Source organism: Pecten maximus, chromosome 19, assembly GCF_902652985.1.
Source record: "Pecten maximus chromosome 19, xPecMax1.1, whole genome shotgun sequence".
In the NCBI taxonomy this organism is placed as follows: Eukaryota; Metazoa; Mollusca; class Bivalvia; order Pectinida; family Pectinidae; genus Pecten; species Pecten maximus.
Window position 1 is genome coordinate 20,647,926 of NC_047033.1, and position 22,370 is coordinate 20,670,295.

The window sequence follows — 22,370 nt, forward strand, 5'->3', positions numbered from 1 at the left end:
ATTAATTCGGTGATTTTCATTGGCGATTCCCGGTGTTGTCCGTTATGGAAAGATGTCCACTTTGGCAGAGTTGAGTGTATACATATTGTATATCTACCAATGATGTAATCGGGACATTCGTCTCTCCTTTTGGAAATCAATCAGTAACCCCTACAGGATTTTAGCTGGAGAAATGTGGATCAGTGTCAAACCTTATACATGGAAATTTATCATTTCTATTTTCAGTCTGTTTTTATCCAGCGCAACATTCCCAGTCTTTTAACCTGGCTTTTTTTTTTTGGTATTTATTTATTTGTGTGTGTGTGTGTGTGTGTGTGTGTGTGTGTGTTTTGTCGTATAACGAGGTTAAATCAACAAAGAATATTTTTTTCATAGACCAGGTAGTCTTTCTCGTGTCTTCAAAAGTATATGTTAAGTAAAATGTCTCGATTTTTTCATCCTATCTCTACCACTATCACGACCGTATATTCCTTTCAAATATAAATTGTTTAATAATTGTTATATGGCTTTGACATATTGTTATATAACTGGCTTGTTATACCATGTAATCGTTTATGACATCAATATTGTAAAACAGACAATAAAACTACTGTTACGTCATGAATAAATGACGTCATCTATTAGATGGTGATTGAATTACAAATTTAGTAAAGACAATAAATGAAATTGTTTTTGTTATTATTTATTTTCAACAGTTGCTTAAAAACAGAAATGTGACCTGCACATACAATATAACATTGATAACAAGGGTGTCATAGAATTTTAACAATAAAACAAAATATATATAATGTGAATATTTGTGAAAAATAAGCACAGTATCACAGCCGGACTGTTCTGGTGGCATTGCAAATTTTACCCACCAAATTAATCCTTTATATTTAAATATTTAACGCATCAGTATATACCTGAACAGCAAGGGAGACACATTGCGAGTTTACTGTATAAGGCATTGGAACAGACTGTTTGATCACTGTAAATCAGGTTTATAGCCACAGAAAACAGCACCTGTGAAATATGATGTCTTATAAACCATCAAGTTGAAATAGGACAGTGACAGTACGTCGATATTCGTTGTTCCCGAATTTTAAGAAAAAGCATTAGTTTGTCATATTACGTTATCAAAAATATTTCACTTCTTCATCAAAAAGACCTTTAAAAGAATTGTTTAGAATTGCAAGTTGGGGGGAAAAACACAACAATTGAACATGTTTAAAGCAAACATTTTGACGCCCAAACTGCTAAAGGTATCATATACTCTGTATGTCAAACAATCATATAATTAATTTGACAATATTGATAAGTAAACAAAAGTTGAAACAAACAGCTGTTACAACAAACAACGACTTTCAAATCGTGTATACAGTGAAACCTGTCTAATCCGACACCTGATTTTTCCGACATCCTGTCAAACCCGACACTATACCATATTTCCTTGATGCCAAGTGTAGTCAACAACAAATGCCTGACTTTTGCGACACCCTGTCTAATCCGACCAAAAATGTCACTCCCACATAGTGTCGGATTAGACAGGTTTCACTGTATATATATGTATGACGCAAGAACTACTAACTGGGATTCGACATTGACGTCCAGTAACTACAGCGCAACAACGACCTGCGATGATGGCATAGTGTTATGATAAACATACCAGTATTCACACTAGCGTTATCACAACACATCTCTTATCAGTCATGCGACATATATGTAGCTAATAATATGAAAGTGTAAGTCTCATAAAAAAATCCTCACCTGCCTGCTCTATCAATTTTCTATTAATTATTTGAAGGAATAGGTGATTGCACAATTTCTCTAAAATGTGTGGTTTGTGATAAGAAAAGTAAGAAAAGTCTTCTCTTTTTTGTTATAGCAAAGTAAGTAACATTTTTCTTAATAACAGATAATGTGTTATAAAGTGTGCGCCACAGCTAGGAATGAACACTGAATCGGTGTTTTCAAAGAAAATGTGAGTACAAGACAACGATAGTTTTGAACACAATACATACCTAAAACAAAGAATGCTTTAGTTCGTTTACATGCTATTTTACATTCGAAAATAGTTTTTACGTCATATAGGTTCCTTTGAAAAAGGAATGTAATATAAAATCTAGATATTTCAAATGAACACTTGTTATGTTTTTTTTTTAAATGGAAACATCATATATGTATAAAATAAATTACAATAATTGGCATTTTCCTCCAAGGCCTTCGAAAAACAGGATGTCAAGAAGTGAATGAGATTGTCATATCTCAGATGTGAAAACGCGTGTTTCTATCGTATTCAAATGGTGTTATTTCATTGATTAAAGGGAAATGACGATTTTTTTTTCTGGCCCATTGGAAGCTAAAATCATATCAAATTAAACCAAAAGGGTGGTTTTTCATTTTACGACACCATTGCCACAAAAATATGACTAGAAGTTCGAAAACTTGTCCTGGTTGTTAGTGTCATGGGAAATACCTGATCATCTTTATCCATTACTAATCATCGATAGTGTATCTATATAAAGATATAAGTATATCTGTTATCTGTCTCCGTTTTTCTTCTCAGATTTTGTTTTACTGTAAACGTTGAAATTTACGCGAGGGGAAAGTTCACGCTAATTAGAAGAACTAATTTTGTTCGCGAAAATTTCCCCCATTCCTTTTATTTTGATATCAATTTGCGTAATATTGAACTTCAAGCGAAAGTGGATCGATCGCAAAAATTACCACCACGCGTATAGTTTATGTATTGAAATGGCGAAATTAACCCCCTGCGAAAATAATCATATTTACAGTACTTAAAGTAAAGTAAATCAATGTCATGGCAACTAATACGTAGGTTAACTTTCAACAATGTTGTGAGTGTCTCATATCTAAATCAGTGCAAGGTTGACGTTGGATGTTAGAGTTGGTTTCATTGTCGGCCTGTAGACCATGATTTGTATAGCCTCCGTAAAATGGTAACCACTTTTGGGACTGGGGTGGTGAAAGATGGTGAGACTGATAGATTGCTGGTGTGTGCGCACGTCCATTGCGCGATAGTGGCGATGGTGAGGGATTGAGTTCAGACAGGTAGGGATTGTTGAACATTACAGGGGTCGGAGCCGAGGAGCGTGATGGGACCTTTCCGTTGTACATATCCTGCAAATAAATAATAAACAATACACTGTACTTGTTTAAATGAAACAAAAAATGGACAGAACTTATTACTGCTTAAGTAATACTGCCGATCAGAGTGATGAAGTTATTTAGGTGAAAAGTACACAAGTACTTATAGAAGTCAGGTGAAATTACCCTAGGCCACAACAGTGAAAACCACTATTCAAGATGTTTGAGGGTTATTAGTGATTAAGTAATTCCCTGATAAATAAAAAAAAAAAATACTCGCCTTTTCTTCGGTAAACAAAAACAAACATGTCAGGTTCATGGTATGGGTGTCATATCAATTGTTTGTTACAGACATACCAAACCCAGAGATCATTTTGAATAGCGGAATTTAATCATTGCAAACAGATAAATCATACAAATTAGATTATTTCAAGAATATTTTCATTTTACAAAATGCACCCACTACGGAATAAGTCTAATGATATGAATTTCCTTTGTGTACCTGAATGAAGTGGCATATATCTTATTATTTACAAACGTGACTAAATGTACATGTTATATAAGGTTATTGCGAAAGATTCACAAAATCCATATAAGCGTTAAACTCACTGGTACTTCGACAGAAGGCGGGGCTGAACTTCCATGCGGAGATTTGTTTCGTTTCATAGCACGGCAGGCTAGACATATTCCAACAGAGATAAGAATGATGAGCAGTAATCCGGACACGCCCACGGACACGCCTATAATCAGCATCTTCAAAAGTTCGTCTGTAAGAAAATATCGACGCTCATTGGACTATGCACGTATACAACAAAAACTTGTTATTTCACAGTACAGAATAAACATCATTGTATATACGCAAACCAATCAGTTGGTGTCACAGATCTACTTTGATATTAACGGTTTGTTAAATGTAAATCATTCTCATTGTGGTATCATATCTTAACTTTGCATTTTATTGACTTCACTGTATCCGATACTGTCATCTTAAATATTTTTGAAGACATGGTGATGATGTCTCTTTATGTAATTTGTTTAAAGGAACAGCAGACAGTTTTGCTATCGGAATTGAACATCATCGTAGTTATATCATGGCAAAATGTTAAGGCAGGTTACTGAAGGTATTTTCGAAATAATGTCATTGCGGAGTACTAACCTGTCGCAGCAGTTGTTTGTGGAGTTGTGGATGGAGTTGTGGATGTTGTTGGCAGTGGACTTTGGGAAGCAGGTGTAGTTGTATCGGGTACAGCCGTAGTGCTGTCTTGTGTCTGTGTAGCTGTGGTTATTTGTTTTGGTGTTGTTGGGGCCGCAGTTGCTTGCATTGAAGTTGTTAGGGTGTTCGCAGTAGTTGTGGCAGGTGTTTTAGTTGTGGCTAACATAGTTGTTGGAGTGGTACTTGTGGTTTTCGGGGTCGTTGTTTGCGTAGTGGTGGTTAATGGTGTTGTGGTTGTTAGAGTGGTTGTTGTAGTTGTTGGAGTGGTAGTTGTGGTTGTTGGAGTTGTAGTTGTAGTAGTCGGGGTGGTAGTTGTAGTTGTTGGGGTGGTAATTGTAGTTGTTGGGGTGGTAGTTGTAGTTGTTGGGGTGGTAGTTGTAGTTGTTGGAATGGTAGTTGTACTTGTTGGAATAGTAGTTGTAGTTGTCGGTGTTGTAGTTGTGGTTGTTGGAATGGTAGTTGTAGTTGTCGGTGTGGTAGTTGTGGTTGTTGGAATGGTAGTTGTAGTTGTTGGAGTTGTAGTTGTAGTCGGGGTGGTAGTTGTAGTTGTCGGTGTGGTAGTTGTTGTGGTAGGAGTGGTTGTTGTAGTTGTTTGAGTGGGGGTTGTAGTTGTCGGAGTGGGGGTTGTGGTAGTTGTCGGTGTTGGCGTAGTGGTGGTCACTGCGCATGAACTACAGCAAATCTCCAAATTCGGCTGACTATAACTTGGACAGTTTTCTGCTTTACATTGCGAGCTTCTATCGCCATACTCACATCCTGCATGGAAATTACATAAGCAAATATTGTATTTTGTTTGCATTTGTTTTAGTTAGGGCACGATTTTCTTTGGATGTTAGAACTCTCGTGTTGGTCTTGAAAACAGAATCTGTTGTTTGTGATGACTAAATAAATGCGGCACTAACAGAATTCACAACTATCAACGGCATAACTTGCAGTTGGTATTTTATCAAGGGTGATATATCTTCGCTGTATTCGCGGTCACCCAATTTGTATTAATGCTATTTATGTATAAACACTAATGTATAGATACTGGTAACTGTTTGCAAATGTAAGGTTGCACGAAATGTTATTCTCGCGAACAAGTTCTCACTTGGACAACCGGGAAAGATAAGCTCGGTGAATTTTCACTATACAGTATATGTATATATTTAACATCATGTTATTTACAAATATATATATATATATATCAACTTTACCTGGAATTCCAGTGTAAAGGGCGCCACATATATTACAACAGTAACTATACCAGCCTGTGGAGTTACAGTTATACGCATTGAGGTCTACCACGCTTGCGCATGTGTGGCCAGCGGAGACTATACCGGCCTGGTCTCCAAATGGGCAGGTGTCTGTGAAAAACAGAATTTTATTGTTGTTATTGTCATTACTCATAATTAATTGTACAATATTAAAATGACAACATGTTGTGTTACAAACCGTTATATACCCAAAATACAATACATGGGAGAATTGTAATATACTACAGACACTAGTGTAAATATATATATACTGAAATAAAAGGAGGCAACGTTTACATTACAGTTACCAAATAGAGCAAAAGGGGGGCATTTCTTACACGATATAAACATGCGATTTATAATTATGATGACCTTATACATACAGAGGATGGCCCCTGTAGCATTGTTTGTAATAAGTAAAGGTGATAAATACTTAAAGATTTACTGTTTATTTCCAATCGTTGAAAACCTACCAGATACGCTCGGTGCAGAAGCATTCGATACACAAGCTCCTTTCATGCACCACTGAAAAAGACAAAGAGGATATGTTAAGTAGCTGTCTGCTAGGTATGGCTATTTTTATCATTTTTGATTTGCCATCGCGAAGGAGCATCATTTCGCTTAAATGATCTTTGCATGAGTCCTGGTCGCAATCATGAGGTACATAGTCGCTCCTTGTCGTGGCGAAGAAAAGAATGATTTGAAACACATTTCCTTAATTGTAATTCTAACACCAGCTCTTTTCATTTGTTCCTTTTTATAGACATCCGTGTAAATCTATATTTTGTTCGTTTACTTTCTTCGTTTTTTTATTATTATTTAATCTATTATATATTTTAATCAAAAGCATTTACGTATTGTTTGCATGTCAGTGTTTTCTGTTGTTTTGTAAACATACGTTCCTCCTAAACAATTCAAAACAACAGCAAATGCACTAATGATTCAAATAGTTCTTCCAATGGTCATTAATATTATATCAGAATGCATCAATGTTTACCTTGTTTTTTCCACACGAAGTACCGTCAGCGGGCACGTGCTCAGAGCAGAAATTACTGCCATCAGCCTTAGAGCAATACATCCGATTACATATACTGGAATAGTCTTGGTAGTAAAACCCCTGTAAACATCAAATATATAGACATTGATTTAACACTAACTATATAATTGTTAAAAATACATATTGTTGTAAGTAGAAGCAAACATGATGGGGAAAACCCGTTTTGATACATTGTGTATTTATAATAACGAATTAATTCATAAATTGGCTTCAACGATGCTTTTTTTCTTCTATCTAATCATAGTACATGTAGATCACAGAACTCGCTCATTCTGTGATACTGTGATACGAATATTATTCACACCAAATACAGTATTCTGACAGATTCGTTACAATGTGTAGCTTGATATACCAATAAAGGTTAACTTTGTAGAAATAAATTTATTTGTAGTATCATTTCTTTCAATTTTGTATCACATATTTAAATAATTCATGGACTTACCCTGCACATAAATGAGTTCTCCCCAACTATTCGTCGACATTGTGCATCTGCATCAAACATCTGACCGGGGATCTGTTGGTCATATGGGGTCAAGGCCGTGGGGTCAATGTTTGTATTTAAAGAACTCATGCAATTCGATCCAGCACTGAAATAGAAAACATAGTACAACTGATGTTTTATAACATGTTGTGCCTAGTGTGGTGCACAAATCGAGTTTATAGGTGTAACTATTTAAAGACCCCGATTATCTACATATGTTGACGATATACGTTAAATTGTCATTCCAGGAAAACGATATTGTACTGAGAGTAAAAAGGAAGAGTATGATCGTGACTTTAATGTGGGGAACCTTTTAAATACATGTCTGAAAGTAGACTGTACGCATTCAAAAATGTTCCTGTAATATGAAATTTATAAAACTCAATTAGTTTAATATTACATAAATTTAAGATGATAAGGAAGGTTAAACTAATGCTGCATGAACGCTTTAGATCTTCTATATAGCGATGTACGTACAAGCATTGCACTGTTAAACAGTTTAATTGTCTATATGACTCTTAATGTAACATAAGTGATTATTGTGATCGAAATTTATAAACTATCATACCATGTTTTCAAAAAGTTATCATGATCCCTTCCAGAAAATGACAGCAATGTATATGTATCTATTGACAATGTATTTAATTTTTCAATTTCTATAATAGTATTACTTACCTGTTTAATGCGGAGATCTTATTTTCAAAGTTGTTGATACTACATGGGGAAAACTGCCAGGGATTAGAAGCCGTATCGCCAGTCTTGATCACGCTTGTTGCAGCCATAACGTATCCGTCTTCAAAAGAACAGAAGTTTCCCTCACCATCATGTGATGCACCCAAACTAAAAAAAAATAAGAATGTGCTCTTTGTAAGATTATAAATGAAAAAAAAAAGAAAACAGAAAAAGAATATTTTCTGATCGATTTAATTTAATTCGGACGAAATCCTGGAAACAAACAAATGTGTCAACAGGAAAATAATCAAGAGAGCTGAGTCCTGTTTTCGGGAATTTATCTCAAGACACCGGTATGATGTGACAGATATCAAATGTAGGCAATTATATTGTCAACAATGATAATGTCAAACTAATGCTTGAATCATTAGTTTTGTTATAAAAGACACTGGTACGTTTGTACTTAACCCGTATTGGCAAATTTGCCATTTCAGAAACAATACTGTTTGAATATTTAAAACTATGTTGACATTGATATATAATGACTATCGGGTAGGACAATAATATACTTGATATCCTTATTGTTTGTTTAAGTGAGTGATATGTCGACTTCAGTGTAGATATACATGTAGCAAACATGGTTCAATTACACTAGAATGATATCGGCTAGAATATACCCGAAAACGTTATAACTGCTAAGGTAAAAATCTTGTTTATCAACATGTTTCTTTTGTAATTAGAAACAGTATAATGCGTGTCATTGTTACATATCTATATAAAATTCAACATATAATCTGTAATAAGGGTTCTTTACGTGCGTGTAAGCTACTGATAAACACAGGAAAAATAAAACGCATTCTATAGAAAGACAATATAGAAGCACGTCACGTGCAGTAAACAAAGGGTGTATAAAACTTACCTATGACCCAGTTCGTGAGCAGCAATCGTCATCATTCCAAAATCAAACAGATCTTCTACAACCGACTGCCTGTTGGATGAGCATATGCCTCCTAAATAGGCAAGACCTGTGGAGGGTAAATGTTTTATAAGGTTAATACATTCTACACACAACTTACATTTTCTTTGCAGAAACGACATTTCTACATGTTAATTTTGATTTGAAAAGGATTCTCTACTTTTCCTCTTAGGGTAGATGGTTTACCTATCACAAATCACGCGCTGTAAACATATTTAGCGGTAATCTTATCTTAGCGTTTTTAAGAAAATTTAAGTTTAATTATGAATGTGCTAATTACATGTACAGTTATTTCTATGGTATATGATATTGGTCTACATTGCGCTAACCTGTGACAAATTGTTAATGTACTTAAAATGGAGTGCACCCAAATTAGTTCGTTAATCAATTAATCTCATTATGTAATTTCCTGCTGAATTTCATCATTACTATATTGGTATTATATATGATACTATAACGAAGCATTCATATCTTTTTATATAAGTTGCTATATGCAAAGTACTAAAAAAAAATTAAATAACTTAGTTTTTAATGATTTGCTTCTTCTCCATTGATGACTTACCTGCTACACCATTATCACCGCTGTCAACAAAGTCATATCTGAAAACAAAGAAACATTGCTCTAAAATTAGCTCAGTAAGAATGTGAAAAGTAATATGCATGTACATGTGTATATAGTTACTACAATGCTATGTACAAACAACGAAAGTGACTTCTATGTCAAAGATAGCAACTCAAAACTTGAATGAGATCACACCCTGTCACCTTTCATCATGTTGACATTATATTCACATCAGTGTCACGTTTAAAATTCGATACTGGTTGTGATATACAGAAATCTCGTCACATTCATACTTACAAACATGAACAAAATGTTTCACGCTTACATTAATCAACTATGTATATCACATGGAATTTACAAACAACCAAAACGACCTCAACGATACATCATAAGAAGACAAAGAATTAATTGTATTCGATAGTGTCTTAACAGTGACATTAAGATATTTGTTGACATGATAGTGTCTTAACAGTGACATTAAGATATCTGTTGACATGATAATGTCTTAACAGTGATATTAAGATATTTGTTGACATGCTGGTGTCTTAACAGTGACATTAAGATATTTGTTGACATGATAGTGTCTTAACAGTGATTTTAAGATATTTGTTGACAGATAATTTACAGTACATTAAGTATTGTTGACATGATAATGTATTAACAGTAACATTAAGATATTTGTTGACATGAAAGTGTCTTAACAGTGACATTAAGATATTTGTTGACATGATAATGTATTAACAGTAACATTAAGATATTTGTTGACATGATAATGTATTAACAGTGACATTAAGATATTTGTTGACATGATAGTGTCTTAACAGTGACATTAAGATATTTGTTGACATGATAGTGTCTGAACAGTGACATTAAGATATTTGTTGACATGATAATGTCTTAACAGTGATATTAAGATATTTGTTGACAGGATAATGTCTTAACAGTGACATTAAGATATTTGTTGACATGATATTGTCTAAACAGTGACATCAAGATATGTGTTGACATGATAATGATAATGTCTTAACAGTGATATTAAGATATTTGTTGACATGATATTGTGTAAACAGTGATATTAAGATATGTGTTGACATGATATTGTGTAAACAGTGACATTAAGATATTTGTTGACATGATAGTGTCTTAACAGTGACATCAAGATATTTGTTGACATGATATTGTGTAAACAGTGACATCAAGATATTTGTTGACATGATAATGTCTTAACAGTGATATCAAGATATTTGTTGACATGATAATGTCTTAACAGTGATATTAAGATATTTGTTGACATGATAATGTGTTAACAATGTCATTAAGGTATCTATTGACATGATACTGTCTTAATAGTGATATCAAGGTATTTATTGACAAGAATACTCACTTGGTGAACAACATCGCATGATCATGAACTGGAAGACCAAGAGTAGAGCGTTCCCATGCCCGAAATTTTGACAAAACGGTATTTATATTTACAGCAAAGCTGGTGCCATCACTAATTTTATCTTCTGTCCACGTTGATGTTGAAGGTGTCTGTCACATGAAGAGAATACAATCAAATCACTGTTAGTTTCAGTAGATTACTCAAGTGTGTGGACAGTACATGAGCAGTAAACGTTCCCTAAAGCCAAGCATCCCTCTAATAGAAAGGCATCAGCTTGATTCTTTGAAAAATACTTCACAGGTATATGATTCTATATTGGTTTTCTGCTTCATATCATTGAATTTTAAATTACCCAAACTGTTTAAATGGGTCCTATTTTGCACTTTGAGATAAAAGTTAATGCTGCATAAAAATTAGATAACCAAACTATGGCAAAAAAAAATATAAAATTTGGTAAAAATGGAATTGCAAACAAATTTAGCCATCGTAAGAAAACAGCATTTATACATTCAAATTTCAATGTCTGAATGCATAAAACTTACAATCAGACAATAATTATAGTTCAGATCAGTCTGATACTATAAATAGCATTTTAAATTATATGTATTTGTGAAGATTCTGGCCTAAAAATGTTTTTTAGAATGTGTAAATATATATATATATATATATTTTTTTAACTTACGTCTGATATGTGTATTCCAGCAAATCCCACACCTTATGGAAACGGAAGAAGACGTAATACTCTTGTATCGAACATCAATCTGAAATCACACAAATTATAATTAGTCAATTTCGTTATCGGTGATAAAATTAACATCATCACTGTGACTATAATATCTCTGCGTGACTAAAATAATGGATAATCGGGTGAAATTGATATTGTAACTTTTTAACTTAAACATATCAATACAACATTTCAAGGGAGATTACTCTCTCGTTGTTACATAATTGACAACCACTTACAGGTAACAACCACGGAAACTGTTTCACATTTTTACCATAATACTATACAGGTATTATCAGAAACTGACAACAAAAAAAACTTGCAAATATATTCTGTTACCTAATAGTTTGTTTTTTTTCAAAATAGAATTAAATTGAACTTTGTAAAGTGGTATGTTATAACGTAATGCATTGGTACTTACAAAGTAATTGAGGATTCAAACACTGTTGTTATAGACAATATATTGTGTGCTTTGAAATCAATATTATTAGTACTATAAATATAACAAAAAAATGCAATAAGTCTAAATAGTTTATTGAAGCATATACTTACCGCATTAATGACAAAAGCATAGAATTGCCAGACGGACGCTTTAGCCTCTTTGTCTTTCTCAGAGGCCGCGGTTGCTGTGCTTTCTTCGTACCAGCTACAAAAGTTACAATATTATATTTTTATAATTTTTCTTAAAATGGACTTCTTATTTAATACTGCAAGAGGTATTGACAGGCATTTTTATATTCATATCTTTGTTCACTGTACACGAAGCGTATGAATAACAATGAATATTAATGTAATCAGATAACTTATTCGTGCTTATATGAAAATATTGTAAAATTCTAAAGAGGAAATGAGTTAACAAATACCAGAATAGAGTAGGATGTATACTTTCCTCTAGTTCGGTCAACATGGACCATTTATAACCAGGGCCACACCTAGTCTGTAAGAATTTAATGTAAGACTGCCACACATTGTATTTGTCATTTGACTGAGTATCTCAATCACATAAACATATAGCATTGTGTATATTAATGAACCTACATACTGTATCATTCTTTAAAGATGGACAAGTTTTAAGAATAAATGATGTCAAAGTTTGCAAAAATGCTCATGATTAGCACCCGTTTATTTAATAGATGCACTATTGGCTTCTTCATCCTAAATGAGCATGTTTTGAATGATAGTGGCTTTAAAATAGCATATTTTATTATTACTTTCCTTAGATCTAGGAGATATTTTTGAAATACTATCTTTTTTTTCTGATGGTGGAGCCGCATATTTAATCATCAGCTATATAGGGGCGGAGGAATTTTAAGAACACGTTGTGGAGTATTAAAAGGAATTTTTCAGAGATGTAAATAGCATGTACACAACCTTTGTTTGGTGACCCCATGACCTTTATTGTGAAATTATAGATCAAAGTATTTATATATGAATAGCAATATTGATGTGTTTCGTAAAACATTTTTCACTATTCTAATATGTAGAAAATAAATTCTTAATGAAAAGACATTGCTTGAGTATTCATTTGGTTCATGTTAGTAAATTTTTATTTGATAGCCACTGTAAATTACGATTCCGGCAAATAGAGACCTGGGCGAGGCTCAAGAAATGATATCTATATAAAAAGGATACAGAGGTCACGATAGGTCAAGTATTCGATTTGGAAAATTAAGTTTTACGCTACACTGAATCATTCATGTATGAATATTCGTATCGTAGTGACGGGAGTAAAGTACGTTGAGCTGCATTTAAATTAAAGGCACTTATGTTACCTTAAACGTCACACTCGGTAGCAGACCAATAAGGATATAATTTTCACCCATTTAATAGGCTCTTATATGAAACAGATTTGAGCATGCAATTTTCATGACGTACGCTGAAAAACCCGAAGACAACATCAATTAATTCATTGTCCACTTGAAATGAATAAAAGCCACGACTTGGAACATATTTAGCCTAAGAGTAATGTTAGTTATCTATTCATGGCTAGGTTTTGTTTTGTTTTTTGTATGTTAATACACGTCTTACAAATTATATAATAGTATATTTCCAAATAATCATATAGTGTTTGAAATCTAGTAGATAAAAATAAACGTCTTTACCTAACAACAAACAAAAAATCAAGAATATCTTTCGCGGAATACACGAACGATTTTTTTTTAATTTCTTTGTCTACCTTGATATGGGTAATCACTAAATCACTCCTATTATTATGCAAATACATTATATATCTATACCCTTTATCTGCTTTAATCTTGTTTAGGATGCAACAAAATCCCCAAAGGGAATTAAATATGCATATCTATTACACGCCAGCGTATATATTATACACAAATAAATAAGTGCAAGCAGGCCTACTACCGTCGAGTTGGAGTGTCCAGCAAGGCGGAAACATACGTTTAAGGCACATGATCTGCGATATTTTCTCACAAAAACACCTGTTAAACTTGATAATACCCTAAAATGTGTAATGGAAAAAAGATGAAAGCCCTTAACTAGAATATAACGCTACAAATGTTATTTTGTAAGTTGAAAATCTGTTCCCATTACGATCATAATGAGTATTCAGAAAACGGACATCAATATCTTCTCATAATAACGATTATGAGAGTGACAACTAGACATGTGAATAAATCCTTTATAGATTATGGGAGATATTTCATTTGTTTATGGTATGTTTAACCGACCTGAAAACTGTCTGTCCGTGTACATAGGAACATGTAAGTCTGAATGTCATGCAATTTGATGTCTTTACACATTTAATATTATTCGTTTATTGTAGATATAGGGTCTTCCATGAATTTTCATTCCACATGATATTTGATTAAATGACGCTTTATAAGAAGTCTTTAATCAAAATTTCGAGATGAGTTACAGTTGGATGATGCAGTTAAGTTCATTTTGTCTCTTCTGTATCAAACTCTCAAAATTGTTTTGAACGGTGCTAACATCTTGTATTTTTAACAACAAAAATGTGGAGGAAAACCCTAATGAAACTGAGGTAGACATTTTGATGAATATAATGATGTCATAATTGATTACCAACAAATCGTACTTACTATTCATAAACTGAGTAATCGGTGACGATCAACAGCTCCACTTGGTAAGCAGTTATCGCCCTTTTAATTCTCACGTGTCTTCCGAAATTGTGGTCAAATTTTCGCCTCATGTTTTCTATTCCAGTTTGACCATCTGTTGTGAAAATGAGATAATTCAATAAAACACCTGTATGTTATGAAGTATCAAAGGTCGTGCATTGTCGTATTGTTTGATAACGTATGAAATTGTACCCATGGCTATAGCATAATAATTAGATTTGTATCCATGGTAACAGTGTTTACATTCTTATACATAGTTAATTGTATATACATTTAGTATGATACCAGTTAGTGTATTGTTTATAGGTAAACAGCAGCTTCAGTCTGGATTAATCTTACGTCAAGTATTATAGATGAAATCTGTCTTCATTGCTTAATGTGAAAAGATACATACAAATAAAAATCAATAAAAGAATATCTCCCATTTGTATAACAAAAAATGACTTGGTTTCACAGCATTGTGTGTTAAAACAATTCATTGTGACATACAGTTTACTTATGTAACGAAATATTGTCTTCGGGTATGTAAGTATAGATAATATAGAGATCTAAATACTCATTTGAGTTAAACATCCTGTCTGATTAATATGTTAGACATAACTGGCGTAATTTCAAATAAATCGGAGAGAATGCTAACTGCGGTCCTATCTAGCGTCATTGATAATATTTTCGTGTACATAAAGGGCACCGGAGTTTCCCCATTTCCCATTAACACAATTCGATGTCAAATTACGACGGGGTTTGCATGCATGAAACTGGATAGAAAATTATAAAAATTATCGTTTATAACTGAAAATAAATCCTTATGGAAGAAATTGGGTATCGGTATATTGTAGTATAGATAGCATGCGGTGGTGCATGGCGTACCTATCTATAACACAGCTAGACATTTCGCTAGCTATAGCTTGATAGAAAATTATAAAAATTATCGTTTATAACTGACAATAAATCCTTATGGAAGAAATTCGGTATCGGTATATTGTAGTATAGATAACATGCGGTGGTGCATGGCGTACCTATCTATAACACAGCTAGACATTTCGCTAGCTATAGCTTGACACATATTTCTAGTATTGTTTTCGTATAAGACTGGTCTACTATTAAACACACCATGATCTAGATTTGTTTCTCCTACTGCCGATATAGCATTGATCATTTAAAGAGCTACATAATGTAAAACGAGGAAGAAATATGATAGTGTATCTGTGTCTATTGCACCCACAAACAATGAGTCTTCAGTCAAGTATGAAACTAGTATTCATGTATGAATAGCAAGAAAGGTATTTGCATAAACAATGTTTTAAAGGTATATAGTTGATTATCGTAGAGAATATCTGTTTACAATGGTACATACGATTTTTGTGGGGTCTATATATGTACATATTTGTTTATTTCATATTATTTCTTCGCTAAAATATTTTACATCTTTAAGAGGTTACAAAAGAATAAGATATAGAGTATATCTAACAGTGTCTTCAGTAATACCAAAATATATTTCACGAGCGGGGCTAATAAATGTATTTTGATATTTTTTTACGAATAACAGCACGAAAAGATACTGTTAGATATTCTGTTTATTACATTCTAATAGCAAACTATACCGGGTCAGCTCTTAATATCCCCGTTGTTGTTTGTAAGCATTGGTTTCATTGGTCAAATCAGAAAAAAAGCAATTATTTTAAACTGTAAAATCCCAAGCAATGTTTTTACGGGCAAAAACGTGTAGGTAAAAGGTAAATAAATGACATTAATAGATTACCTTTTAAAATGTAATCATATTTTAAGTTCGTCTGTTTCGTTTTAAACAACTTGTATAACGTTGATTGATGCCTATTTCGGAATCTCGTTTTATGGGTTGATTCATCCAATGCTTCTGTTTGATTAGTTGGTTCATCCAATACTTCTGTTTGATTGGCCTTTTCTAGGAAGTATTCCTCGTTATGTAGATGTAAAGATCCAAACTGAAAAATATTAAAAGGGTTGAGACTTTATTTGCCAATCCTATTTTACTAAAACGATTTACACAGATTATTGATTTAAGACAACTCCTGGAAAGTTACCAATGATACTCACAAATGTGTAAAGATCTAATTACTCTTTATTTATCATAACAAGCAGGACATCAATGCAAAAACAAACAGTATAGTCTATACTTATCTACCATTACAGGGGAGAGATAAATGTTAACCATCATTACAGGGAGGAGATAAATGTTAACCAGACACTGTAGTCTATATTTATCTATCATACCAGGGAGGAGATAAATGTTAACCAAACACTGTAGTCTATATTTATCTATCATAACAGGGGCAAGATAAATGTTATCAAACACTGTAGTCTATATTTATCTACCATTACAGGGAGGAGATAAATGTTAACCAAACACTGTAGTCTATATTTATCTACCATTACAGGGAGGAGATAAATGTTAACCAAACACTGTAGTCTATATTTATCTACCAGTAGAGGGGAGGAGATACATGTTAACCAAACACTGTAGTCTATATTTATCTACCATTACAGGGAGGAGATAAATGTTAACCAAACACTGTAGTCTATATTTATCTATCATTACAGGGAGGAGATAAAGGTTAACCAAACACTGTAGTCTATATTTATCTACCAGTAGAGGGGAGGAGATACATGTTAACCAGACACTGTAGTCTATATTTATCTATCATACCAGGGAGGAGATAAATGTTAACCAAACACTGTAGTCTATATTTATCTATCATAACAGGGGCAAGATAAATGTTATCAAACACTGTAGTCTATATTTATCTACCATTACAGGGAGGAGATAAATGTTAACCAAACACTGTAGTCTATATTTATCTACCATTACAGGGAGGAGATCAATGTTAACCAAACACTGTAGTCTATATTTATCTACCAGTAGAGGGGAGGAGATACATGTTAACCAAACACTGTAGTCTATATTTATCTACCATTACAGGGAGGAGATAAATGTTAACCAAACACTGTAGTCTATATTTATCTATCATTACAGGGAGGAGATAAATGTTAACCAAACACTGTAGTCTATATTTATCTACCATTACAGGGAGGAGATAAATGTTAACCAAACACTGTAGTCTATATTTATCTACCATTACAGGGGGAAGATAAATGTTAACCAAACACTGTAGTCTATATTTATCTACCATTACAGGGAGGAGATAAATGTTAACCTGACACTGTAGTCTATATTTATCTACCATTACAGGGAGGAGATAAATGTTAACCTGACACTGTAGTCTATATTTATCTACCAGTAGAGGGGAGGAGATAAATGTTAACCAAACACTGTAGTCTATATTTATCTACCATTACAGGGAGGAGATAAATGTTAACCTGACACTGTAGTCTATATTTATCTACCATTACAGGGGGAAGACAAATGTTAACCAGACACTGTAGTCTATATTTATCTATCATTACAGGGAGGAGATATACGGAAAAACCAATACTGCAGTCTCTACTCATATATAATATCTACCTGAACCGTTAGCGTTAGTTAGATTTTAATTTTCTTGCAAAGATATTTTTGTTCAGGTATTTTGCTCTGGTTTTGACGATTTCGAGCCAGATTTACGACTCTTGCAGTAATTAAGATGCTCTCCATATTTGTATGATAATGATTTAGAGGGGTCTTAAGTCTATAATATAATTATATCTAACATACTAACTACATGTGTATTTGGATTATATTTAAACATTGATGTCATTTTTTTTAGTTTCATCGGGGTATGAAACAAATTTTGTTTGCAAACTGTATGAATCTTACAGAAGTTTGCAAACAAAATTTGTTTCATACCCCGATGAAACTAAAAAATAATTGACATTAACGCTTATAATTCATTTTTGAAAATGATTTTCTAATTTTACTGGTTTTAAATGGGATTCTTTTTCTCAAATCAATACGCAACGTCCATTGTCGTATTGCGACGTCACATTTTTCGCGCCATTCTCGGAATTTCTTTCATAGAAGAAAGAAAAGAATTTTTCGACCAATGACATTTGAGTATTTACCATGAAAACAAAGAAAAATTAATTGTATACATATATCAATAGAACAACGTCTCTAATATGATGTGGTATTTATTAACTTTTATATACATTATGTGAATAAATTTCGAAAAATCATTTCGATCATACTTACTATATCATTTATATGCGTATCATTAAATTCGACCATAAATGCTGCTCCTTTTTCCAGATTCTGATAAAATGCTGTGTTCTGAAAACAAAATCGAACAAAAAGTAAAATCTAATACACATCATGTATATCATTGGGTCAAATTGTCTACAAGTTTTGGAATGTGACTACATAGTTTGCTTTTACATTAATTTCAGTTAATTGTCTTTTTCTAATTCAAAGCATGTTTTATGTACAATTTTACGGGTTTTATTTGGGATTCTTTTTCTCTAATCAATACGCAACGTCAATTGTCGTATTATGACGTCACATTTTTCGCGCCAATCTCGGAATTTCTTTCATAGAAGAATGAAAAGAATTTTTCGACCAATCACATTTGAGTATTTACCATGAAAACAAAGAAAAATTAATTATAATGTTTTATTGAAAACATGTGATAGTTACTACAATGCAAATTTAATATTATACATGGCAATGTTTTTCCTTGTCTAGAACAATGGGAAACTAGACGTGCTATAATTATTTATATATAGTACACAATATAATGTAAGTAACACATATTATTTAAGTAATATTAGTAATTATATAATTAGTTGGAAGCATTGTGATGGCAGTAGGAGAAAAGAGCAAATTAGATGGAATTTATTTCAAAATCTTTGACATAACAAAAGCTGCCACTTCGTAACATTACACCAGTTACCTGTATTGAGACAATGCTGGAGCGAACAATATCGTCAATTACAAGACTATATGTACACATACCCCTGAACACAGTATATATGTATGTACGGTGTGCAAACAGGCAAATAGTTCAATGTGTATAAAATTTAACTTCCTACTATAAAGGCCTTATGTAACACCGTCTCCACACACCGCTGGGGATAGTAATATAATAAATCGCACGGACGAGGACCATACACCTAAACTCAACGCGATATGTGAACGTTTGTGATATTATCTCAAAATTGAATTAGTGTGTCTGGGATCTCGAGTTTGAATTAATTCTAGACGCTTGGTTACACATGAGGAGATTTTGTTTAACTTACTTAAGTTGTTATTTTTTAAAGCTATACATTTTCTTTAGCTGATTTTGATTTGTCTATATACCCTCTAACTTTCTTTTCGAGTCCTGCACTTTTGTCCAGCTTCCTTATCACCTATATGAAGCAGTTTTGTTCAGGACTATGTACAAACATTTTGTGCTCTGGTATATTGATGTTTAAAGCTGCTGTTCATACCCATGTCTGTCGTCTGTCGTTTGTTTTTAAGTAAAACCGACCTCGTCTCTTTCATCTGTTTGTTTCAAGTTAACTCGACCTCGAGTCTTTCATCTGTTTGTTTCAAGTTAACTCAACCTCGAGTCCTTCGTCTGTTTGCTTAAAGTAAACTCGACTTCGAGTCTTTTATCCATTTGTTTTATGTTAACTCGACCTCGAGTTTTCTATCTGTTTGTTTTAAGTTAACTCGAACTCGAATCTTTCGTCCATTTATTTTAAGTCTAAAACCATCACCAACAAGATTAAGATTAACATTATTAAGATATGAGGCCGACCTAGGGAACCGGGATTTTATACCTTTCGGGAAATTCCATAAAATGCGATTAGAAATAAACAAAAATGTACCTGCATCACTGAAATATGCTCTCTGATAACATCACCGTCACGGCTTACATAAATAGGCACGTTCCCGTCAACATTATCATTCCGTGTTAGTGGCAGGCTGACGTCATCATTAAATGCTGTAAATCTGATGTCAACGTTTTGAGGGAATATATTCTTGCCTCCGGGGGAACGTCGGTAGCGCCCATTGTTTTCTATTTTGATGTCAACAAAATCTGTTGAAATAATAATACATATAAAATCAATATAATTCATATCAATACGTTAATTGTATTTATTCGAGTGTATACATATGTGGTACTTTTGGATACTCAAAACATGTCTGGGTCTTAAGAGTTACCATACGGCTGGCTAAAGCATTTTGCGACCTCGTTGTTATATTTGAACACAGTTTGTGTGGTAGCTTCGCCAGTTTTCTTTGCCCCGGGTTCCCATTTGGAAACGGAGACATTGTTTTGATACGACTTACATGTACGTATGGCAGATAACTTCTATAGAGTAGAAGACGTTTTCAATTCTTTATGACGTTTTATCAAATTTTGACGTACAATTACGTTTTTACTCGTCACAGAACTTTTTTTTTTGGTGTTTGAAATTTTTTTATAAATTATAGAATAAAAACTGACTCTGGGGGAATCCATATTAGCATTTAACGGTTAAGTTAATTATTTTGCATAGCGGGTCCCGAAATGTTAAGCCGTTTAAGCTTGTGGTATTTCTTCAAACGACCCCTTTTCGAAGTAAGACACTGAAAATATACTTAAGCTGACACAAATATCATAGGGAATGGTTATTTGGTGTTGTTTTTTAATGTACAGATTGAATTTTCATACTGTTAAGTTCGTTGACATTACAGTACATATTTTCTCATGAGTGTACGTGTATATTTCGTGAGTAACGTTTTGAGCTACAATGGTACTCTTGTAATATAATGTAGTGTATATTATGTACCTACACACACCTACAAAATCTGTATATGTGTCTGCTGTTATTATTGATTTCCTAGGTCCTAGGTTATTACAGTATTTAATTCAACATGAAAGCAAATATTTTAAATCTTACCTTTGAAATCAGCTTTAAATTTTCCCTGAAATTTCAGTAGATTTACAGGCGTCACTCCCAATAGCAGTAATACAACAAAAATATAGCGGCGTGTCTGTTGAGCCATGTTGACTGTCTTTACGTTGTAAGACTATCCGGGTATAGTATTATTGATCTGTGTCCATTAGTCAACCACTGTTTCGTCGTTGTCTTTTGTCTCCGGTCTGTTAATTGTATTCCAGGTAAATATTGCCAGGTGTGTTCGATATACGCCACACGGGTGTGAGAATGTCTCCCAAATCCAGTAAACTTAGAATCTATGAATATTTAATTACACTCGCCTGTATGACCTGTGTTAGAGTATTAAACATTCATTCGTCACCATATTTTGTTTTCCATCCAGATATTTCCTAAGCTTACACGATCGTTGAGCTTAATAAGATTGCAAAATTATATACCCCGTGATGTCATAAAGCTATCTTATTCAACAAGTTATTTAGTGTATATAGCGACAAGAAGTTTCGATCCACTGTGTATCATTAGAATTAGCACTTGTACGAACCAGGTTAATCTGCGGGAGTCACACTAATGGGGAAAAAACTACAAGGGAAATATATATATTGAAAGGTCGTCAGTTCCACCTGAACGAGCATTCAACCGGGTATTCAAAGCTCACGTGTTGTTATTAAGGTATATACATTTACGTTGTGTATAACAGAGCTGTTTATGACAGGGAAAGTCTTTTCTCCGAAATGCATTAAAAAGGCGGGTATATCACGTGACGACGATTTGCCAATATTTACATAGTCACACAGAAAGCCTCACGATTCTATAGATATCAAGCGATGTGTGAATGATGTCACGGATATAGTAGTTCTATTTTTAAACCGGGGACTCCTGTTCACCATGAGTCATCGAGAATATTGAATGAGGTTGGTAAATGTCTAAGGAGTCGTGACATAAATATATATGATCGGGTACAATTTGTCGTGATTAAGTTTTGTACATTCAATACCATGACCATATATGGTACCCAATAAAACTCAGTCTCACTTACAT

The 22,370-nt window shown here is 33.3% G+C and overlaps 2 protein-coding genes across 2 annotated transcripts; both read right to left on the reverse strand.

The window, feature by feature from the left end:
- Positions 1-661: 661 nt before the first annotated feature.
- Positions 662-4,629, reverse strand: LOC117317790 (putative uncharacterized protein DDB_G0290521). Its single transcript, XM_033872725.1, has 3 exons — positions 4,247-4,629; positions 3,700-3,857; positions 662-3,123 (listed from the first exon to the last, which is right to left on the reverse strand). Exons 1-3 carry the CDS (start codon positions 4,467-4,469, stop codon positions 2,830-2,832), a joined length of 675 nt encoding a protein of 224 aa, XP_033728616.1. The 5' UTR covers positions 4,470-4,629; the 3' UTR covers positions 662-2,829.
- Positions 4,630-4,796: 167 nt separating this feature from the next.
- On the reverse strand, positions 4,797-21,965 carry LOC117317461 (A disintegrin and metalloproteinase with thrombospondin motifs 19-like; the record flags this gene model as incomplete). Its single annotated transcript, XM_033872273.1, is given in 17 exon segments — positions 4,797-5,059; positions 5,500-5,649; positions 6,012-6,063; positions 6,536-6,655; positions 7,038-7,182; positions 7,752-7,916; positions 8,668-8,773; positions 9,287-9,324; positions 10,671-10,819; positions 11,353-11,376; positions 11,378-11,431; positions 11,947-12,040; positions 14,454-14,586; positions 16,252-16,453; positions 18,655-18,732; positions 20,274-20,485; positions 21,333-21,965. Coding segments are annotated over 17 exon segments (2,091 nt in total), but the record flags the coding sequence as incomplete, so codon positions are not given.
- Between the last annotated feature and the right edge of the window lie 405 nt (positions 21,966-22,370).

Coding starts and splice junctions, on each gene's coding strand:
- LOC117317790 (XM_033872725.1), bottom strand. CDS start 4,469: ATGTTAGCCACAACTAAAACACCTGCCACAACTACTGCGAACACCCTA. Junction 3,858..4,246: donor ACAAACAACTGCTGCGACAG/GTTAGTACTCCG, acceptor ATTTTCTTACAG/ACGAACTTTTGAAGATGCTG. Junction 3,124..3,699: donor CGCCTTCTGTCGAAGTACCA/GTGAGTTTAACG, acceptor ATTTATTTGCAG/GATATGTACAACGGAAAGGT.